Raw genomic sequence first — 26,782 nt, 5'->3', positions numbered from 1 at the left:
GACAAAAGGGCAGCATTTATCCCTGTGATGGGATGCACCTGGCCTTTGTGAACCCCTGCTGGAGGCCTGATGGTCCTACTACACCCCAACCCAGGAAAGGAGCAGCAAAGGTGGGTCCTCCAGACCTGTCTAGAGAGGCCTCATGGAAGTAACCAATCAGCACCCACAGGCTGAGATAAAAGGAGATGCAGGACCATCAGATCCTGGCTGGGGTCAGAGGGGTGGGGAACAGTGCTCCTCTCTGGCCAAAAGAGCTTGAAAAATAATCAGAGTTTAGTTCTGGCCTCGTTTGCTTAAGCTGGGAGAGAGGATCTAAGAACTTTAATCCTGAAGTGAGGGGTGAGAGTCCCAGGAAAGTAGCAATAAGGAATTTAAGTGAGTAGTACATGGCTGTTATTTCTAGGGTCCCAGGGTTGGAATCAGGAGTAGGGGGCAGGCCCGGCTTCCACCACTGGGGCAAAGTGGTATAAACCCCAAGAAGAGAACAAGGCTCGTTTGGAAGCCTGAGCGAAGGGCTGAATTTGAAGGCCCAAGAGCTGGGGCTGAAGACCCTCACGAGAATTGATAGACAGTTTTGTTGGACTCTTTGCTACCCTGGAAGGGGTGCATTTTGTTGTGACACCCGGCTGGAGGACTGAGTGACTAAGACCCACCAAGCAAGGTTGACAATGTACAAGGGATGCCAGGAGCAGGAAAGGGCCTGCAGTACCGTGTGCAGCAGCAGAAGGAACTCAAGAGGTGAGCGTCCCCCAATTACCCCCCTCCCTAGAGAATAAAACTACCCAAAACACAAAAATAACAAACAAACAAAAAAACCAAGAGTGAAAGAAGGATTTTTGTTTATTTTATTTTGCCCCATTTTATTTTTAGGCTCTGGCAAAAAATGTGCTATAGCATCAACGGTGTATTTGGGAAATACAGTAATCAGCCCGTAAGTTCCTGTTTATAGTTCTAAAACAAACAGATTAGCTGTTTGCATTGAACAGACTGGCAGTTTTGTGCTTTATATCAGGATAAGTATTTTACGGGTGGGGGCGTGCGTATGTGAGACAATCCAAAAGCTTTTTCTGCCTGATTTCATTTTCTGAAATGCAACTTGTCCTAGGCTATTTGAGCCCAACATTTACATTAGACACCCTGTCCTGTGGAATGATAAATAATGAGGATCGCTTGCGGGGGATCAAGAGAATGGGAACGTAGGGTGTTCTGTGATGGGAAATATTTGTTTATTTATTACATTGTAATAACTGCAAAATGATTAACAAATACAGTATTTTTTTTCAGCTAAGGTTGGTCCTGGTCCTGTAAAACCCTTACCTCTCACAAATAATCCTTACTGCCCTGAGTAGTACTATTGATTTCAGTAGAACTACTTGTGTGAGTAATGATAACTTAGGCTCCTCTTTTAGTCTAAATAAGTAATCTCCCATAGAGCAGAATACTAGAATTTTCTCTCTCCTTACTGGACCTGCTAGATGGCGCAGTCACAACTCATTTTCAAGACTTTAAAACTAATCATATTTCATACTGTTGCTACAGTGAGTGCTCATCTCTAGAAATGTGCCTGCTTTGATGCCTCGTAGTTACATGAAGTTTCAGAGTGTGATCTTCAAACACGATCAGCATTGGCGTAACTTTGCTTCCATTGAAGTCAATAGGCATTCTTCAGTTTATGTCAGTGGGAGAAGAGTTAGGCCAATGCAGAGCACTCTTGAAAATTTCATCCTAAATTTTTAATCAAACATGTCTAACCATAGCACTTCATAAAAAAAAAAGATAATACTTATGAGACAAAGGCTCTAAAAAAAATTGTAAAAATACACCCTGCTTTTGATTAAACAAACAGACAGCAGTGAGCAACCAAGAATTAATGGTCCTTCTTAGAACGAGGCTGCTGTGTATTTAAATGAGAACTGGTTAGTTTTTTAACAAATGACTGTCTCTAAATGTATTTATAAATAATCATTCTTTTTACAGCATAATTGTTCTTACTGAAAATCAGAACCATGGGCTTCTATATTTCCACTTTGAGAAAAATATGAATGTCTTTCTGCTATTGAAAAAAAAATTGAAAATCATACCTCCCAAGAGGGAGTGAATGGATTGCCTCCAAACTGTTTTGTTTTTGTTTTTTTCTTAGCTTTTTACAAAAAGTCTTAAATATATGTAAATATGTAAACACTATGCACATAATAAGAGTTTGATCCTGGGCCTGTTGGAAGTCAATGACAAACTTCCCATTGATTTCAACAGTGCAGGATCAGGCACTGAGCTAGTACAGTACATAGACGCCTAAGTCACTCAGGGGGCCATGGATTCAGTAAAATGAAAGAACAGGTGCCCATTTCAAAACCAGCTGTCGGAGGAGTCAGACTGAGTGCTGAAAACCTTCCTGCACATGTTGGAGTTCTCTTGATGGAGCGGGTATTCAGAACCTGCCAGCAGTTTGACTTTTCCTTTCCGAGAAGTGTACCGTTTGCCAGATGGCAGGCTTTCGTATTTAGTCACATATTGCCTGCAAAGACACAACATTGTTATCTAGTATAGCAAAACTGATATAAAATCCGCACCCATACATGTGAATCTAGGTAAGGGCATACCACATCTATGCCTGATTGATTGGTTTCAATGGGACTAGTGGTTTGTATATATAATCAGTGTACATGTCTATCAGTACAACTAATATCATATTTTCAGAGAGATGGGATTTCTGGGAGAGCTTTAGGAAATTCCCATCTATTGGGCCAATCATTGTAAACATTGTCCTCTGGCCAAGAAGCACTGAATGGAAGCTTTCTCACAGGGACAGAGAATGCTGTCACCAGACCATTCTCAATTCTTAGCAGATATGAACCAAGACAGAAAAGCAAACCTAGGCCTCTTACATGGCAATGCAATGCTACCACTTGCTCATTGGAAAACATCTTTTACTTTATTGTATAGTTATTTTAAATTTCAAGGTGGAAAACTGACTGTAGTAAAAAAAATATTTCCAAACATATTGAAGTACTGTATCTATTACAGAGTATGATAATTGAGCTGAGCACTAAAAATTCTGGCTAATTTCACAAGCATCAGGAAGCAGTATGTCATAAAGACAACTTGCAGGCTCAAGTGCTTTACAGCTAAGCACTTGCACCATCATTGGCCTAATGAACAGAGGATAGACATTGCTGGTGGTGGTGCTTTGTTTGACACTCAGGTTTTTTCACCATCTATAATCATGACATGTTAGGGTAATTTAGTGGGGTTATTTCACTTGGTTTTTACTTCTAACAGCTGGGTGGAAAATCTAACAAAAATGAGAAATCAAAGCAAGTGCAGTGGTGGTTGTCAAAGTCTCTACTAAACATTTGTCCATATTTCTGGCATGTTGTAGGTCAGGGATGAATGGCATTAGCAGAGACATTTGTATGTGGGAGTGATCTTGCACAGCACTTGCTTGTACTACGCTTAAATCTAGTCTGTTTTTAATCCCTCATGTTTGTGAACATCAAACACATGGAGGGAAAAAAGATCTGGAGTTCCCAAATAGTTAATTGGAAATCTCAGATAATGTTTTTATTTCTTACCTGAATGGAGATTCAATTTTGTCCATCTGCATGCAAACTAAAAACGGATATTCTGAAAACTGCACTGTGGAGATGAAGTTTAATGTTGCCTCTGTTTCAAAACTGGTTTCCATACCAGCCTTCACAAAGAAGGAATCCACAAAGATGTTACCAACTACCACCATGGCTCCCCTACAAGTAAATTCAGATATTAGAATTTATTATTAACAGGGCTCAGAAACAGACAGGAAGTTAAACTGCAAATAGTCCTAACACTTGAACAGTATAATATTGACTGTTCTCTTGGAGTTTGTTCTTATGTAAGTGTGTACCTAGAGAACTTCAGTTGACACCACTGGGGATTGTGCGCACATGCACGCACACACACACACGCAGATGCAGAGAGGAGAAAAGAACCATTAATGTTGGGTGAAAAATACACTTTTTGGAACATGCATCATTTATGACTGGAGCTTGCTGCAAAAGCATGGTGCGTAGACTGTTGTGATGTCCAGGGTTGATTCCTCAAAGGACCTCTTTTAGTTATCTACATGAGGAAAAGAGAGGTAAAATACTACCTGGTTGATTTGGTAGTATTTTATACTCATTTTGTACTGGTGCACATGACCACACCAGGTGTCTCTGGCAGGGCCGGCTCCAGCTTTTTTGCCACCCCAAGCGGCGAAGGAAAAAAAAACCCCGATTGAGTTGCCACCAAATTGCCGCCGAAGACTGATGCAGACGGATTGAGTTGCCACCGAAGAGGAAGCGAGTGACTGAAGGACCCACCGCCGAATTGCCGCCGGAGACCCGAACGTGCCGCCCCTTTCTATTGGCCGCCCCAGGCACCTGTTTTCTTCACTATTGCCTGGAGCTGGCCCTGGTCTCTGGCAAATCAGACCCAAAATCTTTGCTCACTGGCATTTTTGAGAAAGCTGTCCAGGGCTTGCAGAACTTACAAAACGTCATTGTCGGGGAGTGAAACTCAGACCTGGTGGAAATGGGACCAGTGGAGATGCACCCACTTACACTAGGATGTCTCTGTTTCAGGGTTATCTTTGAGAGCAATGGCATCCGATTTGTATTTGCTTTATTGCTCAGCAGTCAAGAACACCCATATGGATGGGTAAGCTTCACTCACTATCTAGGAGAGAGATCCTTGCCATTCAAAGCTGGTAAAAGCCAGTAAGAGCCTAAATCTATTATTGATGACAGTCATCATTAATGTAAAACACACTACCCTAAAGCAGGTTGTGTTTAGATCTTGTTCAAGAAATCATAAGTTAACGTTAACAACCTTACCCATTTTCCCTCTTTTCTCAAACACCAACCCTTCTGGACTTCATCATGCTTTTCTCACACATCCAAAATGCCCAAAACAACTTGAGGGTGCTCAACATCCTACAGGAGATGCTCGGCACCTTGCACAGGCAGACACCTTTTCCGCTCCCTTTGGAGACTAGCATCTCATAACTCCAGTTTCCATTCAGAGGGATTCTCCCAAGGGAGGCCACATCCTTACTTCTGGTCAGGATTGAGTGAGTAAACTTCAGCAGTACTGCTTCAAGCTACAGATCCAGTAATATCAAATCCATTCTCAAATTCTAAAGAGGCAGCATAATCTATCAGGTTAGACATGAGTTTGGAAGCAAGGAACTCCTGTATTTTAATCCGTATTCTGACACTGATTTGCTGTATATTGGGTAAATTGATCTTTTTGCCTCTCTTTCCCCCACTTTAAAGTGATGGTAATTATTTCACAGGTGAGGATTAACTAATTAATTAGGGAGGTAACATTTTCAAAAGTGATTTAGGCACCTAGAGGGCCTAACTCCCACTGACTTTCAACGAGACTTAAGTACCTGTCATTTTTGAAAATGGGATCTAGGTTCCTAAATCATGTAGGCACTTTGGAAAGATTTACCCAGCGTATTTATAGCCCTTTGAAGACCTGGGGTCAAGTTCAGTTCTCACATCCACTGAGACAATTTCACAGAGACTGGTGGAGCTGTCTCAGTCTAAAAGAGGGCAGAATGTAGCCTTTGAAGCAATAACGTTCATTCAGATTTTCTATAACAGGTTAAAGGTGATTCATTTTTATATCTTTTTTTCACTGGCATTTGCATACAGACAACATACTTATTGCCATATTATTTTCCCCCTGAAATGTGAATTTAATTTAAAAAGGCGTTTAATACAACTGTACCTTAATTTTAATGAAAATGCAAGGTTGCTTCTGTTTTGAAAGCCTTAAAATAGACCAGCTCATTTTACATTTTTCGTATTTCAGAGTATAAGGTTACAGCGTGTACTGTAAGTATCTCACCGGTTCTTAACACTGGTTTTGGATTCTCTGTACCAAAGACTGAACTCCATTCCACCTGAAATGTCAATGGCCAGACCACCCCGGAACTCTGCACTGGCCTTCAGCCCAGACTGTAACTGAATGACCTGAAAGCATACAAGAGCAGAGATCACACTCCATTTTGCTAAATACAGATCATTCATTTTCTTTTTTCTTTGAGGACTGTTCAAGTGGGGAGAAAGCACAGGGAGCTCCCCTCTATCCTCTTCCATCCTTGTGGAGGGGATGAACAGAACTTCACTGGGGAGCATACATAGCCTCTGCTCTTGCCCAGCACCTTTTCCTTATGAAAAGGAGGGGATGAGATTGGGACCACGAGCATGTCCCTCCTCCCACCTCACCCACCATACAGCATTACTGGTCAGGTGCAGAACAAGGAGCGTCCTGTGCCCTTCTCACAAGAGATAAATAAATTAATGGAAATATCCCATCTCCTAGAACTGGAAGGGACCTTGAAAGGTCATTGAGTCCAGCCCCCTGCCTTCACTAGCAGGACCAAGTACTGATTTTTCCCCAGATCCCTAAGTGGCCCCCTCAAGGATTGAACTCTCAATCCTGGGTTTAGCAGGCCAATGCTCAAACCACTGAGCTATCCCTCCCCCCAAAGTGTGACAGAGCTCAGCTACCACACAGGTTTGCACCTCCCAGGAAAACCACTGTGGCATTCTGGCTTACTCTTAGTTCGTATTGGAGGAGCCTGCTAGCAGGGAGCACCCAGTGTAGAGTCTTGCCCCATAATGGCAATAAAATACCCACTGTTGCCAGCAGGACCATTTAGAATGACACAGAACTATAATGGAAGGATCAGATCTGATCAATCAGGTGGCTACAACAAATACAACTTGCCTGTGATATTTTGCTATCCGTGCACTTTTTTCCAGCATTGAGCATGCTTATGGTGGCTTGAAACCTTTACAGCTGGACTGGAAATGCATTGCCTGGAGTCAGTTTCGGAAGTGCTAATAGCTCAGCCTCACAGAAGCTTGTTACATTTGAATTTTGACAGTCAGCCAAGTTTTTAAAGTTCACGCCACTTGGTAATCTGATTTGCCTTATATAACTGCCCCACTCACCTTAAAACTAGATAGTCTAATTCATTTTTTTAAAAGTACTTTTCATTTTGAAAAAGGGTAATTTAGGCCAGAACCCCCCACCACCTAACTTTGCAGTGTCAATGGTTGGCACTAATCAGTAAATCAAACTCATTGCTAAGGTCCATGGAACACCATTGGTGGAGAGAGAGGTACAGCATAGTGCACTGAGCACAGGAACTCCCCATTTCTAATCCTGGCTCCAACACTGACTCCCCTTATGATCTTGGTCAAGTCCCTTAGGGCCTGATCCAGAGCCCACTGAAGTCAATAAAAAGACTCCAATTGACTTCAATGGGCTTTGGATAAGGTTTTTAATCTCTCTGCCTCAGTTCTCCTTCTGTACAGTTAAGATGATTAGAGCTATGCAGAGGATAATTACATTTCATGAAGGATTTTTAAATTTGGCTTCCTTTTTAATTGGCATGAAACACGAACATTTCAAAATTCTCCAATAAGGTAAATTCGGGGGGAAGGTGGGAGTGCTGGATCAATCAAAATGTTTTGTTTCATTTTATACTTAAAAAAAATACATTACAATATTTCACAACAAAAAACCCCAAAAGGTTTATTCTGAAAATGTCAAAATGGGATATTTTGATATTGTCAAATGTTTTTGTTTTCTCCAAAACAAAATCTGGGTGAAATCAACAGGGATTTTGCAAAGCATTCTGATTTTGAGGGACCTGCATTTTCCAGCAAAAAATGATTCTGTTGGTCTGATTAACTCTAAAAATAATGATTTTTCTACCTGATGTAGAATTAGTGAATTAAAGCAGCACTCTGAGCCTCACTTGGGAGAAGATTGTGATTGCCCAGTACATTTTCAACTTTTAAAAACTGGGTGGATGTATGGGCCCTCAGAGCACCTCTCCCCGGCTATTGATGTCTGACAGGCAGCCTAGTCCTCCCTTGTGGCAGCAGCAGGAGGCAGCCAGGCATCTGAGGGTACGTCTGCACTACAATAACACACCTGTGGCTGGCCCACATCAGCTGGCTCGGGCTGTGGAGCTATAAAATTGTAGCCCGAATGTCTACACTGCAGTTTTATAGCCCCGCAGCCGAAGCCCCATGAGCTTTAGTCAGCTAACACGGGCTAGCCACGGGTGTTTTATTGCAGTGTAGACATACTTTGAGAAGCCACTGGGTATAAAGGCCATTGGCTCCTCCATTCCTTCTGGGGCTTGAAGAAGCAGGATCAAGTTACACCCAGCTCCAAAAACACCAGCAGTAATGGTGGGGGCAGGAGCCTCTGTCCCCTTTGCGCCTGAAGGAAATAGCAGGCAGCGGGCACTCTGCCCGAAGAACAGGCACAGGAGAAATGAGAATGGGAGCAGCCACTTTCAATACAATGGAAGCTGGCTTCTCATTCCCCTCCATTCAGGCAGAGGGCCTGTCTCCCCTCACTGTTGAGGGAAGAGGGGCCTGTGGCTGGCCAGCCCATCTTTCACCCCGTTGTCCTAGGGAGATGAATTCCCCCACACTGAGCAGGGCTAGCTGTGTGAGAGGGGCTGGCCAGTGGAGGATGTACACACAAGCTGCTGGTGTCTACGCCCAGTGAAATCTGCTGCTCTCTTTCTCCTTTTCCCCTGTGACCATGGCTCTTTGGGATGGGGATACTTGTCCTCCTTCTGCCACACCTGGGTCCCTCGGTCTGCCAGTTTCTCTGCTCCTGTGTTGTTCCCTGTACTACTGCAGGTGTCTGCAGCATGCAGGAGTGCTTGATGCTTCTGCCCCCCTTGCACGCCTAGGCTGGACAAAGGGGTCTCTCTATGTCCTTCCCTTGCTACCTGCTCAGCAGCCCTGCTGTCTCCTGCGGAACACACTGCCATGAGAAAGACCTAGGTTCCCTCCCCACCTCAATCAGCAGGGGCTGGTGCTTAAAGAGTGTGGTTGGGGGGAGGGTCTTAAAACCTTCCACTCACAGTGTATGGAGCCTGGAGAAATGTGGTGACTGTATCTGGTTACTTCACCTTTTAAGGTCTGAATCATTCTGTGTTGCAGAGTTCAACAGGCTTGTCACTTGGCAGTCAGTTGCTACTGGAGTGGGCTGGAGATTTAACCTAAGAATGCAGTGGGCTTGGATGTAGCTTATAAACAAGGATGCCCCTCACTAGCCTGATCACATATTGTTGTCCTGTTTTCTTATTATCTAGTTAAAGTCATTGGGTGAAATCCTGGCCCAACTGAAATGAAAGGGAAGTTTGCCATTGATTTTAATGGTCCCAGGATTTCACCCATGGTAGCTAATTAAAAATGCCTGAAACTTATTTGGATCTGGAGACATTACATGCCTCTCTTTTAAAAATTAGAACCGGACTGGGCTATAACTGAATGTATGTGAGTCTGGAATAGCATGCATTCTGAAAGTCATTTGTGCACAAACAGGGCAGCAGATTTTTTGAGATGCATGTCAAATTGCATGTAAGTATTTGAGTGAGGGGTCAATTTGCAAAGGCTGTATTATTAAATTTAAACAGTTACTGTGGATGTGATTATTTAGGACTTCAAAGGCTGCAATAGTTAAATTAAATTTGCCATTAAAACTCAAAGAAAATCTCATGAACACCCGTGTCTCTTTGTTTAATGTTTTTATGATATTTGACAACAAGGTTGACCTGATCATCCATTACTTATTCCAGGGCTGAATTCTATCCTTAGAGTACGTCTGTACTTACCTCCGGGTCCGGCGGTAAGCAATCGATCTTCTGAGTTCGATTTATCGCGTCTTGTCTAGACACAATAAATCGATCCCGGAAGTGCTCGCCGTCAACGCCGGTACTCCTGCTCCGCGAGAGGAGTACGCGGAGTTGACGGGGGAGCCTGCCTGCCGCGTCTGGACCCGCAGTAAGTTCGAACTAAGGTACTTCGACTTCAGCTACGTTATTCACATAGCTGAAGTTGCGTTTCTTAGTTCGAAGTGGGGGGTTAGAGTGGACCAGGCCTCAGTTAAACATGTGCAAATCCCAGTAAAGCCAATGGGAGTTGGCCTTTTAGAGGCCTTTCCTTTGCCTTTCCTTTTAAAGCTTAACCACGTCCTTTGTAACAGAAGACATGATATGAAAAACTGGGATCAATGTCTTGGTACTGATTCAAAATGCTGAAGTAGACCACATTTCAACAAAAGCCCCACTACTGTACTACTGGAATGGAATGCAAACGGCAGGGCTGAAAAAGGCACTTATTTGGTCTGATTTCCAAATGGCTGCTTTGACCTACTCATAAAATATTTGGTTTCTCTGCTCTTCTGGCAGGTGCGATACCGAAAACAAATATTGTTCCTACACCCAGGAGCATTAATGCAGGTGTCTTCGGGGGCTCAAAAATAATTCTGTGAGAGTGGTTTCTTTTATGAAGGGGACTATGATTTGCCACGTTGTCACTCTTAACCCTTGAACCGAGTCGGGAAAGGTAGTAATAGATGCATAGTGCACCCTGAGGATTTTTGTTTGTAGATTTTTGGAATACCCTCTCTCACAAAAACACTGCATCATGGGTAGTGGGCAGGAGCAGGAGTTTAAAGGGACATAATCAGCTTAGAATTCACATCTGTCTGAGAATGCTGTCTACTATAGTAATGACTACTACCACTGAAAGGAACTAGTGAAAGAAAACTATTTTTATGTTATATATTTGACAACACTTTGTGTACAGTCAATTTCACTTTTCACCTGTTTAGTCAGTTAGCAGTGGAGCAACTACTACCTGAAGTGATCCATATAAAGATGAACAAAAGAGTAGAAACCCCTTTATAACAGTTCTAAAGGACCTTAAAAAAAAAACAGACTATGCTGTTTTAAGAGACCCTATAAAATAGAATATTCTGAAATTAGCTTTCAAAAGTTCAATTGGCCAGTTTTAAATTCTTCCTTTCAGCTTTCAAGTCATTTTCCTATAAATAGGATAGCAACTGTGCTATCTACATCCTTTACTGTTACACATTTGTTCCTGTCTGTGCTTGAAGCCCCAAGCCACGACTCTGTGGATCAGGCTAGCAGGTAGCTGACCACTGGGCACTATAGAGAAGGATGAACAATGTTATAAACTCTTTTATAAAGAGTTGGCCACTATGGTTTACAGGGGTTGTGTGCCACTCTCCATGCTGGCCAAGGAAACAGAGTTAGTACCTTGGTAGCAAAAACCATGGGTAAGACGCTACGTGAATAATGGCTATTGGTGAAATGGCTTCAGCACAAGTTCAGGGAGTGACACTTTTCCTCTCTCAAATCTAGATTCTTAAATGCCAGTCTTGCCATTCAATTAAGGCCTCATCTACACTTCTTTTTACATGGTTTCCTGATACAGTTCTAGTGCTAAGCACAGTTTAAAGGCACTTCGGGTGAAAATATTTCTAATGCAGTGTAGTGGGCTTATATGGAAGTGGCAAACCAATGTTAAGGCTGTTTCTAATCTTAAACATGATTGTTAAAAATAGTCTCAGTCAGCCCCCATACACACTGACCAGCTGTACTCTGGGGGAAAAAAAGTTTTGCCTGAAGCTTTTTTTTTTTAATTTATTAACAGTCTTGTAAACCAGTTGAGGACCCTGTGTGGATGGGGCTTAAAAGGAACCAGTGGTTTCCTGGCTAGGAAGGATCAATTGAGGTATCTGCTACCTGGAACCCAGCTTGCTTGCACAGCAACTGTGCTGTCAGTGACACAGAAGAGAAAGCAGAGAGTGATCCCATCTGCTCACTGTGCTGTTACAGAGCTTCTACTGCCAAAGCTTCCTGAGTTTCAGTGACTGACCTAAAATGATATGCCCTGCTGTTGTGAGGGATAGCATGCAGTTCCAACACTGGTGTGCCCTGCACTCTTACTAGGTTATCTGAAGTTAAGGAGTCCAGAATCCACTGGCTGGCAGAGTTCTCGGGGTGCCTAGCCAAGTGATTCTGCCAGAATATTTAGGGAGCTTTGGGCATGCACGGCAGTTGGAAAGATTTAGTTCTGGAAACACCGCCCTTATGTGATCTGAGCTTGAGAACATAAAGGTCTGATCATGTTTCCCACCTGCCAGGTTTGTAAAATAAGTCACTGACACACTGTCTGTTAGCTGGACCTCTGGCATGTAATCTTGTTAGAACCCAACCAGTTTTCTCAGTGAACTTTAGTTCACAGTTTGTGTACTGGATGTGAAACTCTTAGCTGACAGAACCATTTAAAAGTGGCTGTGCTTGATTTCAAATGCAAATGCCAATCCTCTGGTGCAGAAGACTTGGTGCTCAGAATAATTTCTGGTTGGTATTATCAAGGGTACAATGTTAGTCAGACTGTATTTGAACAGTTTGACATTCTCCTCCACCAAAAAGTAGGGGAGATTCTATGAAGTGAGAAGCTCCACTACTGGAGCCTCTCTGAAATTTTTCAGTGGGAGCTGTTTGCACCATGCTTGCCCAGTAATCCAATACGGTACTACTTTGGGATAAAACTGGAGCCTACAGTTCTTTATAGGTTGATTTCTACCATTAGATCTCCCAGTTCCACATACCCGTATTTGAGCAGAACAGAAAAATCAATCCAAATGCTGCCTCTTTGCTCTAGGTTAAGTGTCCTAGATTTGTGCTACTCAGATGCAGGTTGTTCCGTATCTGAAGCTAGATATACATATGAGTAAGTAGAAAAACATATAACATATTGAACCATATCGTCATATGGTGTTGTTTAAAGATGAAAAGATTATCTGCAGTGCTATAGTTGGCACAGGAGTGACAACTACATCTAAAGTTGTATAATAATGTTTATATTTTAAATCCCTGTTTTCAGATGGTTATAACTGTCTGAACCCTTCACCTTTGATGATTTCCACCTGAAGAGGAATTGTTTGGGAAAGTTTGACCAAATATAATTCAGTGGCTTAGCAATATAAGGACAGTGAAAAACACTTGTCCCATCACACAAAAAGAAAATATCTTGTAACTTTTTTTTTAGCATCTCTGGTGCCAGGGGCGGCACTATGTATTTTGCCGCCCCAAGCACGGCAGTCAGGCGGCTTTCGGCGGCATGCCTGCGGGAGGTCTGCTGGTAACGCGGATTTGGCGGCATGCCTGCGGGAGGTGCACCAGTCCCACGCCTTCAGCGTATCTGCCGCCGAATTGCCGCCGAAACCGCGGGACCGGCGGACCTCCCGCAGGCATGCCGCCGAAGGCAGCCTGACTGCCGCTCTCACAGCAACCGGCACGCTGCGCCCCCGCGGCTTGCTGCCCCAGGCACGCGCTTGCTGCGCTGGTGCCTGGAGCCGCCCCTGTCTGGTGCCAATTTGGTCAAGGGAAGAATGTTTACTTAGAAGAGCCTTTTAAACTTTCGATGACAGATCATTTTGATGTCACTGACTTATGAGCCCTTGCAAATTGCACTCTGTGCATTCACAGTAAATTCTGAATAATGCTAGCACTAAGCTTGTAAAGTGAGCAGTTAAGAAAGATCACATGGTGCATGCAAGCCTGGGTAACTTAGCTGAGCATTTGACAAGATGAAGAAGATGGGTGTCAGATCACTGGATAACTTCTGAGCTATAAAAACAGATGGCTATTGGTGACCCCACCACTTTAATAGGAACTGTACATTACAAAATAACTGGGTAGAGAGGAGGCTGTATCTACTAGTAATATGTTGGGAATCAGCAGAGTTTTTCCACAGGGAACTGGTTTGTTTTTTATAGTATTAATGTGTTTTTTTAGAGTGATATGTATTTGCAGCCTTTATTTTAACTCTCTTCTATCCAGGCTGATTTCCTGTCTTCTGATTTCATGCAATATATGATTTCCCTTTTGATAGAAAAGTAAGGAAAGTTCTATAGACTCTCCAGTATAAAATAGTGGAACAAACCGTCAGATTACTATAATGTGTCTGGAGGGGCAGGACTAGGAGAGATAGAGTGTGTGCCTGAGAGACAGAAAAAGTTTAGAATGAGATATTAGTACCTGTGAGTAATCTGTCAGAAGGATAAGTCCTTTCACCACATTCATAGGGTCTCCAGTTGCCGAGAACATTTTAGACATTAAATCTCCGTACCCCTGGAAAAAGGTAACGGGCCTGAGCTGAACATCCAACAAGATTGCTGACATGCCAGCAAAGGACTCCAGGTTTTCCTCGCCTTCATCAGCAGTAGCAGCTATTATGGATTCTAGGCCTTGAGCTTCAATCACAACCTAAAAGGCAAAAGTGAGACACTATCCATGACAAAGTGCCTGATCTAGAATTTTAAACACTACAAGTATTTCTAGTACACAATAGTTGAACTTTAAAGTTAACTTAATTTTTTTTTAATTTTACTGTAGATGAAAAAAGCATCTGATCAAAATATAACAGTGTTTAAAAGCAGTAGGAGAAACAGTAAAATAGTCTCATAGCAGCTATTGCTATTAATTAGTTGTGGGTGAAATTTGCGCCTAGCAGTAGACTATATAGTCTTTCCCTAAAAGTGAAACTTTGGACCTGTTATATAAGGAACTGCCTTTCTTTTGTATCTCATTATCAGCAGTTTTTTCTGTTGTTGGCATATTCTCTGCCTGACCCAATAGTTCTTAAATGCCTCCCTCCCTCCGTTTTCAACAGGAGATACCTTAGCTTAAAGGCTGCAGGAACAGGCCCATATGCTAGCTCAGTGTTGACATAGTGCGTGACAGTTACCTGGCTGGCATGAAGTCGAGCATTTTTATTGAAAAGAAGGATGTTCATGTTACTACTTCTTAAAATCCCAGAGCCTGAGTAGAGGATGTCAAGGCTATATGTGGATGATGCATCAGGACCACCTTAATCGACAAAGACACCAGATATTAATCATGCCTGCAACTAAGTCAAGTGACCAGCAATATAAACAGGCTTAAAAAGTTATTTTTTCTGGTTACATACGTGTCACGTAGCCAGAATAGGCAGAAGACGACCCAGTCTTGGAGAAGCGATCATAATTATGCACAACCATGTCCTTCAGAACTTTACGAATCATTTTGCTGCAGTATTAAAAAATGAAAAACTAGTTTGCTAGTGTACTGTCTTCCATGAGAACATAAAGAATGGCAGCCTATTGGGAAAGAGAAGATTTAACTTTGCTCACACCACTCTATGCCTGACTCAGAGCCTACTGAAGTCAATGGGAGTCTTTTCATTGACTTCACTGGGCTTTGGATCATCCGTTCCTAAAACCTGAAGATAAATAGATAAGGGATAATAGATGGTATTTCAGAAACCACCTAAGAGATTTAGGAGCACAAGTCCCATTGAATCTCTTATGCACTTTTGAAAATTCCACTCAATGTTGATTATTTCCTTTCTTTCTTGAAAGAATTTTAAGATCGTAGATGGACAAACTGCTGGGGAGTAAAGTTCCTATCCACAGAACAGGTATTATCTGACTTTTTGGTGCTTCACTTTGCACCTTTAATGTTCTTTTGAATGTAAGATTTTTAATCTGTCTATATACATTGATATTTCAATAACAGAAATGTAAAAGATTACTACTGAAAGATTTTTTGTTAAGTACCTGGCTTAATTATTGAGATACTTGGCCATAGATCTGGGTTTGGTTGTAGGAAGGTTACCAATTAAAATGGTTTTATTTGAAAACTAACATAGTCTAGAATGAAAGATATTTCAATGATTTTCTTTTAATGCTGCAACTTTTTAAAGAGCTTCACTTTTGGAAACATAAGACATAAGTTCCATCGAACATCAAGAATGAAGACCAGGTGGGAAGATTTTCAAAGGCTCAAATGGCAGGGAAGCACCTAACTAATCGAAAATCAGCAGGGAGCTTGGTGCCTCACTGCCATTTGTGCCTTTGAAAATCTCCTGTCAGGTGTTTAGTGTCTGCCACTGGAATATATGGATTTATTTTAACATGGCAGTACCCAAAAATAGAAAGATGAGCATGTGCCCACTTATGACCTCTTAAAAACTACATGTTTTTTAGCTATTAACTGAATACGCTTTGTTTTTATCCCGTGTCACATTAGTACAGAGAGTGATAAATTTGTTTGTATCTGTGTATGCCTGTACATTTGTGTGTGTATATATACATATATTAAACATAATGTACCTTGCAGGCATTTCAAAATGAAGTATATCTTGGACTAATGAGAGCATGTACTTGTTCATTTCCAATGGCAGTTCTCCAATAGAAAGCAAGAGGTTTTTCACTTCCATGTAGGATGGGTTATTGCTGAAGATGATGGCAGCTGCAGTGGTTCTGAGGGTCTTTTCATAAATTTTATGATTCTGGTGATAAATCCGGTTCATGGTTTCCTTCACCTAATCAGAAAACAGAATATTCACCTAATAAGCCAGGTATCCATAGAAAATGGAATCATACTAATTAATGATGTCAGAGATACAAACACATAGCCTGACTCCTGCCTAGTCTAGGTCCATAGCTAATATATTCGAGTATGTTTTAATATAGTGCTTTTTATGCTCCCAGTGTCACTTTACATGTTAAACACTAGTAGTACAGTAATTGTGTGAGGAAATGGAGCAGCCGTTATGTTTTCAACCATAGCTCACACGCAGCCTTACACATTAACACTGACAGCAAGATTGTTGGCCAGAGCATAGTGGAGGAGAATTAATACAATGCTGATAATGGCTAAGGAGATTTTTTTAAATGGTTAAGAGAAAGGTATCTTTAAAAATAATCGTACATTTTCCACAAGCTAAGGATTGTCTGCTACTGAGGTATCTTACCATGAAGGACTGCAGAGCAACTTCCTAACTAATGGAGTGACAGAGTGAAGCAGTCATGGCCTGCTGATGGACTGAGATGGTTGTGTTGTGAAATTGCATCATGACAACGCAAGGTCAGCAGTGGTTGGTGCAGAACAGCAACAGAAGTACACAGTGCAATGCAATGATGTCAGGACCTCGCTCTGGGGTAATCTTCTGTAGTTCCATTTGCCATAATCTCTCAGTATTCCTCTTGAGCAATCCCTTTCCTGCCTGCTGGGAAGGAGGAGAGCGGTACCTCTCTCCTCCTTTCCACCCATTTTCCTTTGCTACCTGGGGGGCAAGGAAGGATCCTGTTCACTCTGATTCACATGTTCAGCATTCCCTCTAATGTCTCGTGTGCCACACAGCAAAGTGAGCACATCTGTGAATGGAGTTCAGATCAGAGCCGGGAGCTCCACATGCTGTACCGTAATTGTTGCATGTGACTCTAGAGCCACAGATTAATTCTAGATACTGCTCTGTGGGAAGAGAGAGATGTGTAGAGATCAAAACTGCCATGAACAGTTTTCTGGCTACACCGTGAAAGGGTATAAAAGACCATTTATTGAAAGAAAAAATATCTAGTGTAAATTGAAATGGGGTGGGACATGAAGAAGGGGCTCCACTTAATTTACATTTGATTTTAAATGTCCTCTCGTGTCCTTTTTCCCTTGAAGTAAATCTTCTCACCTCACTGGTGATGAAAGAGATGCCATATCTCTGCAGAGCTGTGGCAGCAAGATTACTGATGGGCCCTTCTCCTGCTTCAGCATATTTTAGTAGCAGTGGAATTGCTTCAGGCAGAAGGGCGTTCTTCATTGCCAGCAGGTACATCTTCACATCATCCTCTTTCTTTGCCTTGTCTAATCCTCCTAGGATCAGCTGCTTAGCTCGCACAACAGCCTGAAAAGAAAATAGATGACATTTAAGACGTGATCCTCCAAGGTGCTGAGCACTTCCTGCAAGGTGCTAAGCTTGCTCAACGCCCATGTGAGTAGGAGCTGCAGGACTGGGTCCGGATACCTTTGGCTGGTTTAAAACATAATGGGTCACATTTAGCAAAGGTCTGACTTTTCAACTGCATACTGAAAACTTCCTTAAATCTACAGGCATGCCCTGATGCATGATTCCTAAACATGCCACTCACTCAGCATGCACCTGTTGATTCAAGGAATATACTGACTCCACTGCTGAGGCCAACAGACACAATTTAAATAATTGTGACAGAAAGAAATGACACGGGAAATGTTCCTTCGTGCCTATTCACACAGTGGTATAGGAACACATGGCACTTAACAGAAAAATAAAAGGTGTAAATCTCTTGGGTGCTGGCTGGATGCTTGAGACTCTTCAGCCGTGCAAAGGAGTCATACATCCAGCAGATCTGACCAGTTGAGGATTCCTTGTCCCTCAGGTTGCTATACTTCTTGTCATGACCCATAGAATGGCATAGAATCTGCCCTGCGCTGAGCACAGATTAGACACAGTCCACCACTTGGACCAGTATTCCTGCGCCAGTGAATCTGTAATCTAAGTTGTTTCCATGTTTTAGGTAGACCCTGACTGCACAAAGTTCTCAGGGGATGACAAAAACTTCTGTAAAACCAGACAAAAGTACCATCTACTGCCAGGCTAGGAACATACAGGCATTTGGGATTAGGGAGAGGTCTGATGTTAGTTACCCTAGTGTAAATCAGGAGTCGTTAAGAGTTATCTGCATGCACAACAGATGTAACTGAGATCAGAATCCAGCCCCCAGGGCACAAAATAAAACCTGTTCTAAAGAAAGTCTGTCCATCATGTTAAAGGTAGGTGTCGTTTAAAACATGAGGGCAAATTCTGAGGGATGCTTACATGAGTCTCCCAATACTTTCAGCAGGGGTTGTGCATGTGCATCCAATGGCAGAATTTGGCCAGTAGAAAAACAGCAAATACTTACTGGCAGTTTGCAGCCTCCCTTGTCACACAGCTTTTTGACGAGTGCACCAACGATGATGGTAACAGTTTCTCTGATTTCACTATTTCCAATCTGGCCCTGGAGTCTATTCTGGTATTGAAAGGGAACACTGTTAGCTTTCACATCTAAATAGAATGGTACAAATCCTGCAATGTGCTGAGCGCACTCCACTCCTGTTGACTTCCTGGGAGAGGAGGGTGCTCATCACCTTACAGGATCGCACTTGTACTCAGCAGAGTACTGTTCTGCCGTTGGGTGTAATAACCAAATGTACAGTACCAAATGTGCTTGGGGCGGGAGCTTGTAGGAGGCGGCATTCCGCCCAATCCTAGGGTGGCACGGCCACTTTTTTGTTGTTGTTGTTGTTGTTCTGCTCCGGCCGCCCTGTAGGGGGCAGCGGTGTGGAGGACGGGAGCGCCCTGCAGTAAGCCCGGCAGGGCAGCCCGCGTCCTTCCCTCCCAGCCGACCAGAGCGGTGCGGAGCCCTCCTGGCAGGGGGCACGGTGGGAGGGACCACATGACAATGCCCTGCTGAAGCCCTGGCCGCCCACCTTCTCTCTCTCTCCCCCTCCCGCTCCCTCCCCCTCCCCCTGCTAGCCGGGGCACATCTGCAGGGCAGGGAGTGCCCCTGCATCCTGGCTCCGGCCGCGCTGCAGGTGTGTTTTGTTTTTTTGTGTTTTTTCTGTTCTGGCCGCTGTGGTTTTTTTGTTTTTTGTTTTTTGTTTTTTTTTTTGCTTGGGGCGGCCAGAAAGCCAGAGCCAGCCCTGCAAATGTAGTTTTTTTCCTTTTAAGTTTCATTCAGAATATCTGGCACAGCAGTTCCTTATGAAGCTGATGTTTAAAGCCTGATGTCAACAGATAATAGAAATACTTAGCTCCTATATATTTCGTCTCTGAATTGGTATACTAACAAGAATAATTTGTAAAACGTTGCTTGATCTGGTAGTCTCTAGGACAGGGGTGGGCAAACTACAGCCCGCCAGCTGTTTTAATCCGGCCCTTGAGATCCCGGCGGGGAGCAAGTTCTGGGGCTTTCCCCGCTCCAGCTGGGGAGCAGGGTCAGGGACCACTCCGCGAGACTCCCAGAAGCAGCAGCATGTCCCCTCTGTGGCTCCTACGGATAGGGGCAGCCAGTGGTCTCCGTTCCACACTCTGCCCCCACCCCAAGCACTGCCCCCCGCAGCTCCCATTGGCTGGGAACCATGGCCAATGGGAGCTGTAGGGGCGGTACCTGTGGTCGGGACAGCATGCAGCAGAGCCACCTGGCTGTGCCTCTGCATAGGAGTTGGAGGGGGGACATGCTGCTGCTTCTGGGCGCCACTTGAGGTAAGCGCTGCCCTGCATCCCTGAGCCACTCCCCAGTACCTCAACCCCCTGCCCCAGCCCTGATCCCCCTCCCACCCGCCGAACCCCTTGGTCCCAGCCTCGAGCACCCTCCTAAACCCAAAACCCCTCATTCCCAGAGCCAGCGCCCCAGCTGGAGCCCTCACCCCCCCTTGCACCCTACCCTACCTACCCCAGCCCGGACCCCCCTTCCCACACCCTGAACTCCTCGTTTCTGTCCCCACCCCGGAGCCTGCACCCCCAGACATAGCCCTCACCCCCGTGCGCACTCCAACCCCAATTTTGTGAGCGTTCATGGCCCGCCATACAATTTCTATACCCAGATGTGGCCCTTGGGCCAAAAAGTTTGCCCACCCCGTTCTAGGAGAACTGGGGACGTACCTACATATTGTTATGTAATAGGTTTTCTCTGGTGTAAGCAGAAGTGACATTTTACAAAGTAGATATAGGTTCTGCATCGAAATCCTATGCATTGTGGGTACTGTATGAGCCACAGCCTGCAGCAGAATATGCACACCTCAAAGTTATGAGGTGCTTGGACAACACCCCTTCCCTCCCCTCTCAGCGTGGCTTAGGTTCTTTGAGTAATAAATGAGCTTGTGTTTTGCTGCCATTTTGACTTACAATTAAAGATTTCAGTAGCAACTCATTGGGGTGGGAAGCAAATCCACAGGCATATAGGAACCGCTCCTGCAGGACAGAGCTGCTTCCATTCTTAAAGTCCAGGAACTCCAGCATGGCCTCCAGTGAGGCTGGGGTCTGAGCAGAGGTTACAGCATCCACCAGCTGAGGACTGTAAAGTGAGGAGTGGAAATCAATAAGTTATTGAAGTGTGTTGGGCAATGTATTGAAAAGACACGGCTACTTACAGAAACAAAGAGGTTGAGCTATTGACAGGTCTGATCATGGAAAGTAAATTATAGGTAGAATTTATTACTCTTATTGGCCGCTACTGCTTTCAGCATTTACATTTTTAGCAAAACCAGTGCTCCTGAAATCTTCTAGGACAAGATAGTTGAAGGACAGCAAGGGGTATCAATACATGTAGATGATATTTTGTTTTATGCCAATACAGAGGAAGAGTATGATAAAAGGCTTAGAAGTGTTCTTAGTGTTTTAAAGTCCACAGGATTAAATCTGAAAAAGGAAAAGTGTGTCTGTAAAAAGAAAAGAGCTATAACTGCAGATGAAGGAGTTTCCACTCAGCTTGAGATCCAGCTTTGACTCTGTTGTTTACCAGAGACCAGACTGTCTGGGATGCTATACAGTTGCTAAAGGCATCTAGGGGCTGAATAATAAACTGCAAGAACATATTATTGCAGAAGCAAGCACTGTCATACAAAAACTTCCCCTTCCCTGTAGATAGAAAAGTGTTAACTATTACAGATCCAGCATATCACTAATATGATTACACATGTATGTGGATGAGTTACTCTCTCCCATGCACCCACCCCACATTTTTTGTGTTTTGTAAATCCTTTATTACAGCATAAAAGTTGCTCTTGGTGACTTACAGTACGTCATTTCTTTCACTTCTAAGAATTTGAAGTATCTCCTCTTTCGTAGCTTCCCTGAGGTTCTGAATGAAGGACAAAAAACTTCTTGTTGCTTCAGCTTTGGAAAGGTTTTCAGGTTCCAATTGTTTCCTGATAGCCTGCCAGTGCTCCGAAATCTGCAAAATAATTAAACAAATTGTGTCAAACCTGGTGCATTGGTTTCAATTCTCAGAAATCAGTCTCATTATAGATATGTTGAGTATAGTTTATACTAGTTGAAATCTCATATACTGGAGATTCCTTAGATAGATATCATTTAATATGCCTCTGCTATGGTACCATGTGTTTCTTAAACCTTTTCCAGGTCCCAGCAATTACATTATTATCACTTGAGTACTACATAATATCTGAAATGTGATATATTTTGGTCCAAAACATGGTTGCCCAGCCTCTGTAAATACAGTGTTCTCATGATGTGGCTCTAGTTTTCTTGAAACTTCACTATTGAAAGAAATGTGAAAAGCCACATTGACATTTTTTTTTAGAAGATGGCACTTTTGTAAGAAGCCTTTGCAGATGCCCCCATACAATTTTCCCATTTCTGTCTTCTACAATTGTGTATGGTGAAGAGGGGTAGCAATTTGTGGCTGCTTTATAAAATGGTAGTTAGCACAGTATTGGAAACAGGATGCTTTTGCATGCTTTCAGTTGTTGAATCATGACATGTATATAGCACGTGTTATCTCAAAGTATCTTTAAAGTGCTCCACAAACTATACCCATATACCATTGAAATACAACTACCTCTGCTGTGGTGGAGAGCAATCAAGTGGGGGCACAGAATGCTGAATAACAGTTGTGGAAGGGAAAGAGGGTGAAATTTAGGCCACAATAAAGAATCAGTCAAAAATGATGTACCAGCACTAGAGGAACACAATTGCCATACTAAATCAGACCACTGGTTCGTCTAGTCAAGTATCCTGTTTGGTACTTGACTACCCAAGTCAAGGTGGGAAGTACAAGATACTTGAGAGGGAGGGGCAAGAAGCCCTGCAGTGGGCAGTTATGGGACAATATGTCCAAAAGAAAAGTTTCTTCCTTCTGTCTGTGGTTAGAGATTAGTTTATGTCCTGAATTGTGAGGATTTATATCCCATCCAGTTGTTGTCATCCTCTCTCTTCTTTTTTTTTAAATCCTTACTCTGGATGTTCCTATTAGTGATATAAATGTCCAGTCCCTTTTTTCAATCCAGCTAAACTCTCAGCATCTATTTTATACATTTCCAGACTTCCCATTGCAGTGTTTTAGAAGCCCATGTTCAACGTTAAGAAATCTAAAGATTGAGAGGGTTACTTTCAGACACCCTTTGGTAAGAAATCTGTATAGATATTTTGACCTTTTCTCTATTCTATCACCTGCCTCCACTTCTTTTATCTAGTATTATCTAGGACATTCCTTGGTGAAAACTCATCTGTTCTTTGCAGCAGTGTTTATTGCAGTTCTCCGAAGTGGGAAATCACATCAATACCAGTTCAATCTTTGCTAAAATATTCTACCTTCATAGAGTTTGTACTAAGCTATAGCACTTGAACCTGCCTGCAAACAGAAATATCACTTCAGTGGTACAGAGTGTAATTTCCATGAACTGTAACAGACAGTAATTAGGCAACAATGACAGAGGCACTGGGTATTTCCTGGGGATTAATGACCATCTGGGAGGAATTGATGGCCTGGGGCACAGATGGGGGCTGTTTATCTCAGCTGGTCACTGAAGCCCAGCATCAAGGTCAATATCGCTATTGTAATCTGAAAATGAATAAATATACAACGTACAGAAATGAACTTTTGTGGTGAGTGATGCCCTTTGGTTGGTGTGCTCTAGACAATCAGTGTCTTTTGCATTACTTTAGATTACTCTAAATCATCTGTTAACATTCATCCAGCTATAATGATTCTTTGGCATTTTCCAGCAGCTGACCAGTTTGAGGAGGCTAGACCCCAAGAAGAAGCTTGGGATCTCGAATTCATCTCGTCACTAATTGCCAGGAAATGCTTCACCCGTTGCGGTTAGAAATCATGTAAAACGGATAAAGAAAAATTATAATGCAGTTACTATTTTTATATGTTGACAAGTTAATAGTTAAACTACATGAGAAGCAGCTTCAGATTTCAACTGTGAAGCCAATTTACTCGTTAGCCTGGGGAAAGTTCCTTAAGCCAAAATTTTCAAATGTGCGTGACTAAAATAGCCATCTTAATAGGTGGCTTGATTCCCAGAAATGTTGAGCACCCATTTAAGTAAGAACAATGATTGCTCAGCACTTCTGAAAATCAAGTGACTTATGTGGGGTGCCTAAATATGAATTTACATGCCTAACTTTAAGCTTCCAAGTTTTAAAATGTTGGCCTTCCTTTCTCTGTATCTAGGTTTCCTACTTGTAAAATGGGGATAATGGTTACTTTTACTAATCCTAACCACACCTAAGTGAACTAGGTAATGTTTGTGAAGGTCTTTGACAATGTAAAGGTGTGTGGCATACTATATCAGTGTGGCATTAATATATATTATGATATGGAAGTACTAAATATTATGATGTTGCTGTTCTGGATATAAGTGGTCTATTTATAGACCCAGTCTTTGTATAGCAGTTACAGTAAAATACGGTAGGAAAGTAGGACTCCATTGTCACCGTTCCACTAGGTTTACGGTGAGAATGCCATGCCTCATTCCTCATGCATTGCTCTGTAAATATACCCCATGATTTTTAAATTGGTCTGGAAATTCTCTCTACAACTATTATGACAAATTCAGTTCCAAATGATTTGACCTCAGCTTTCACAATAAGAAGTGAGAAACTGTTCAGTGTAAACATTCATAAGCACAACTCCAGCCTGTTTGCCTCCCATTGATGTACCCTCCCCTTCGGAACTTCTTTACTACTCATGCAATATCCCTTCTGTTCAGTTATACAAACTTTAGGAAAAAAACACAACACTACAGCATGATTGTACTGCCAAATAATTTACACGGGCTCCAAACCAGCAAGGTATTTTAAGTGCATGAATAGACCTACTAAAGGCTTCAAATTATGCACATACTTCCGTATCTTGCTGAATTGGAGCCGTACCTTCCACATCAAAAAGTTTTTAGAATCATAACTTTTAAATTCTAGGGTATCTGTTCACTGAAAGAAACCCATTCAACTATCGTAATATCAGTTAAAATATTTGTTGACAATATCACTACTTTTTTTTTAAGTAGCTTTTACCTTAGATTTTGCTAGTATGTAAGTCAAATATCAAAAATCAAGATTGTTTTGCTAGAGGGAGTGGGAAGAAAGGTTAGACTTTCAAAAATATATATATATAAAGGCCCATTTTATTTGAAAGTGATTATAATTAATACATTTATGACTTTATTTGTAAATTCTCAGGCTAGGTCTACACTACCCGCCTGAATCGGCGGGTAGAAATCGAGCTCTCAGGGATTGATTTATCGCGTCCCATCGGGATGCGACAATCGATCCCCGAATCGGCGCTCTTACTCCACCAGCGGAGGTGGGAGTAAGCGCCGCCGACAGAAAGCCGCAGAAGTCGATTTTGCCGCCGTCCTCACAGCGGGGTAAGTCGGCTGCGATACGTCGAATTCAGCTACGCTATTCACGTAGCTGAATTCGCGTATCTTAAATCGACCCTCCCCTGTAGTGTAGATGTACCCTCAGAAACTCCATTCTCTGTTCTTAAGAATATGTGCTGTAAGTTTAGAGGGAGATACATGATATTATTCATAGAAAACAAAAGGGTTTAATTCCACTAAGTGCAAAACTCAACTCAGCCTTGGTTGTTGACTCATTACAGCACTACCATAATGTTAAGACGTTTTGGGAAATTCCTGTGGCATTTATAATGCTATATTACACGTCTTTCTTTGGCATATTTGTTGGATAGAAATTTCTTTTTCAAACCGGTTCTGCTCACCTCCTTGAATTTAAGTCTCTAACAGTGTGTTTACTTACTGAGGGACAGTTTTTGCATTCAGTCTTCACTGGCTCTGCCACTAGTGGAACTGCTATATAATTAGAGTCCAAAGTATTGATAACGCTGGCAACCTGCTTCCCAGCAATCACTCTAGGGCCAGCTTCCATTGACTTCAGTTCCAGTTTCTGCCTGCACAGCCATACATGAAAAAAACACTGTTAAGTTGGAATGTGTTTTGAAGAAGTAAATGAATTATGTGGAGAAAGAAATATATTATCCCATTGATGTGAATCATAGAATCAATGAATTTCTCATTTGAGAAGTTATAGGAAAACACTGTAAATCTTTTTTTCCATTTTAAGCTATCAGGAGGATTTAATACTAGTGGAGTTGTTGCTGGAGGGAAATGGAGGAAATCAATCTGTCTAATTAATAAGGTGTCCAAGTATTAGGGTATCTAGGATTCAACTCCATAACATATGGGAAACAGCCTTCCAGAACTTGTAGGTGTAAATATACCTTACTGCCAGATAATTTAAAGCAGGGTCTTTAGTCTGAAATATTTCATGTGCTTCTGTATAAGAAACTTCTGACTACTGAAATGGCAGTTGCCCTGCTTTCTTGAAACATTATGCTTATACCATAATGCTAGGGGCTTGTCTACATGGAGACTTATGCACTAAGCTGGTCTTAGGCCATGATCGTGCAGACACTTTACTCTCACAAGCAGTCTCATTGCAGTCAATGGCACTGCTTGCATGAATAAAATACATGTGTTTGCAGACATGAGCCCTAATTTAAGACAAGACACCACAAGTGTGTATAACAAACAATAGGAAATAGGGAGGGAGGGAGAATGATGACAGAAGTGACTGCAAAGTATAGTTACATACACTAAATATATACACTAGTCAGTGGTTTTCTATTTTTAATTATAAGGTTAAGTAAACATCTAAAATACATATAATTAATGATTCCTACCCAGCCATTATTAGTTGGATTTAACAGTTAAACATTAAAAAAATCAAATTAGCCACCTTACTTGGAAACTATTTTGGCATTTGTTGTTTGCCGGAAATTCAAAGATAAAACATGATTCTCTTCTGCTCTCACGGATTTAATAAAGCTGTCTTCTAGGACATAAATTGTAGCAGATGTGACTTTTGTACTGACATCTAAAAGCTGAAAAATAATAACAAACAAGACAATAGGGCCAGATCCTACAGTCCAAACCCAAGGCAAATCTCTAACTGAACTAAGCCCTGTTGAGGAATGTGGGACTGGGCCTATCCCCAGTATAGGA

At 42.4% G+C, this 26,782-nt stretch overlaps 1 protein-coding gene across 1 annotated transcript in view; it reads right to left on the bottom strand.

Annotated features, from left to right (window-relative positions):
* Positions 1–831: 831 nt before the first annotated feature.
* The window catches only part of MTTP (microsomal triglyceride transfer protein), a 38,871-nt gene continuing 12,920 nt past the window's right edge, over positions 832–26,782 (bottom strand). The window contains exons 6-18 of the mRNA XM_034772050.1: positions 26,522–26,661; positions 25,518–25,668; positions 21,521–21,678; positions 20,631–20,799; positions 18,646–18,753; positions 17,397–17,609; positions 16,042–16,253; positions 14,859–14,956; positions 14,637–14,758; positions 13,928–14,155; positions 5,878–6,002; positions 3,573–3,743; positions 832–2,515 (exon numbers count right to left, since the gene is read on the bottom strand). Of these exons, the coding sequence (XP_034627941.1) occupies positions 2,347–2,515; positions 3,573–3,743; positions 5,878–6,002; positions 13,928–14,155; positions 14,637–14,758; positions 14,859–14,956; positions 16,042–16,253; positions 17,397–17,609; positions 18,646–18,753; positions 20,631–20,799; positions 21,521–21,678; positions 25,518–25,668; positions 26,522–26,661 (2,064 nt within the window). The 3' untranslated portion in view covers positions 832–2,346. The remainder of the gene's footprint in view (positions 2,516–3,572; positions 3,744–5,877; positions 6,003–13,927; positions 14,156–14,636; positions 14,759–14,858; positions 14,957–16,041; positions 16,254–17,396; positions 17,610–18,645; positions 18,754–20,630; positions 20,800–21,520; positions 21,679–25,517; positions 25,669–26,521; positions 26,662–26,782) is intronic.

This window comes from Trachemys scripta, chromosome 5, assembly GCF_013100865.1.
Source record: "Trachemys scripta elegans isolate TJP31775 chromosome 5, CAS_Tse_1.0, whole genome shotgun sequence".
Classification (NCBI taxonomy): domain Eukaryota; kingdom Metazoa; phylum Chordata; order Testudines; family Emydidae; genus Trachemys; species Trachemys scripta.
This window is presented reverse-complemented; position numbering and strand designations above follow the sequence as displayed.